The 1,401-nt window shown below is 65.0% G+C and overlaps 1 protein-coding gene across 1 annotated transcript in view; it reads left to right on the top strand.

The window, feature by feature from the left end:
• LOC102371005 (myosin regulatory light chain 2, skeletal muscle isoform) overlaps positions 1-1,268 on the top strand; it is a gene marked incomplete at its 5' end in the record, with an annotated part of 2,897 nt that extends 1,629 nt beyond the window's left edge. Inside the window, 3 exons of the mRNA XM_025193963.1 lie at positions 75-153; positions 608-656; positions 1,053-1,268. Coding sequence (XP_025049748.1) covers positions 75-153; positions 608-656; positions 1,053-1,157 — 233 coding nt within the window. The remainder of the gene's footprint in view (positions 1-74; positions 154-607; positions 657-1,052) is intronic.
• Positions 1,269-1,401: the final 133 nt, after the last annotated feature.

The following is a 1,401-nucleotide window of genomic DNA, read 5'->3' on the forward strand; positions in this document are numbered from 1 at the left end:
CCCAATCCTCCCCTTCCACATTGGTTCCTCCCACATCTTCATGCCCTACCCCCTTCTGTGGCTCCTCCCCCTAGGGGCAGACCCCGAGGACGTCATCATGGGGGCCTTCAAGGTACTGGACCAGGATGGGAAAGGCAGCATCAAGAAGAAGTTGTGAGTATAGCCCCGCCCCTCAGCTCCTGGCGCTGCCCCCACACCTGGACCCCTGCCCCATAGTCACTAGCCACGCCCTCATGGCTTAGCCCCACCCCGATATCCTAGCCCCACTCTTTAGTTGCTACCCCCCCCACAGCCTGGTTCAACCCCTTATCCTTGCCTCATTTGTTAGCCATGCCCTCCAACTCTGCCCCTAATTCCATGGCCACACCCCCATCCCTTAGCTCCGCCTCTAGTCCCCATCTCATCCTCTAGCCCCACCCTGCCCCTTAGTCACATGCCCCCATAGCCATAAACCACGCCCCTACACCCTACTAGCCCTGCCCCTTTTCTGGGTGGGGCAAGGGTTGCACCGCTGGCTGTGGTGTAGGGCTGGTGGAGGGGCATGAGGGGTCTCAGCGCCCCGGGGGGGTGTCTGACCCGGCCCCTCCCCCTTTTTGCCTTCCCCCAGCCTGGAGGAGCTGCTGACCACCCAGTGTGACCGGTTCACCCCTGAGGAGGTGAGAGGGCGTGGCTGGCTCTGGGGCGGCCGGGCGGAGCAGGGTCTCCCAACGCAGCCGGGTCGGGAAACCCCCACTGGTGGCACCAGAACTGGGACCCGTACTGGAGGGGACCGACATTGAGGGGACACACAAGGGTGGGGAGGGAAAAGGGGAAACACAGGTGAGGGGACACGGGTGGGTCCCTCATCCGCCACACCCACGTCCACCCCAGCCATTGGCTCCCCTCCCCCACGTGTCACCGGAACTCGGTCCCCCCCAAGCCCGCCAGGCTCCTCGCTGTCAGTTCCCCGCCCCCGTGTGTCGTGCGGACTTGGGTCCCCGCCCGCTGTTGCTGGCTCTGGGGGGGGCCGAAGTGACGGCAGTTGAGTGTAACAAGCCCCGTGTCCCCCCCAGATCAAGAACATGTGGGCCGCCTTCCCCCCAGACGTGGCCGGGAACGTCGACTACAAGAATATCTGCCACATCATCACCCACGGCGAGGACAAGGAAGGGGAGTAGAGGACCCCCCGACTGCCCCCCGGACATCTTGGGGTCCCCCCCTGGCGCCCTCTGGACCCTGCCCCCACCCCCGAGTCCGCCGGCCCCATAAACCTCTGGTTTTTTTTCATGCCCGGCCTGCTTGCCAATGAGATGATGCGGCTGAAACTGGGGCGGGGGGTGTCTAACAGGGGCGCTGGGATGCAGCTGGGTCGGGGGGGTATAATGGGGACACCGCAGTGGGGCGGGGCTGGGGTGGAGCACG

Source organism: Alligator sinensis, unplaced genomic scaffold (assembly GCF_000455745.1).
Source record: "Alligator sinensis unplaced genomic scaffold, ASM45574v1 scaffold1511_1, whole genome shotgun sequence".
Lineage (NCBI taxonomy): Eukaryota > Metazoa > Chordata > Crocodylia > Alligatoridae > Alligator > Alligator sinensis.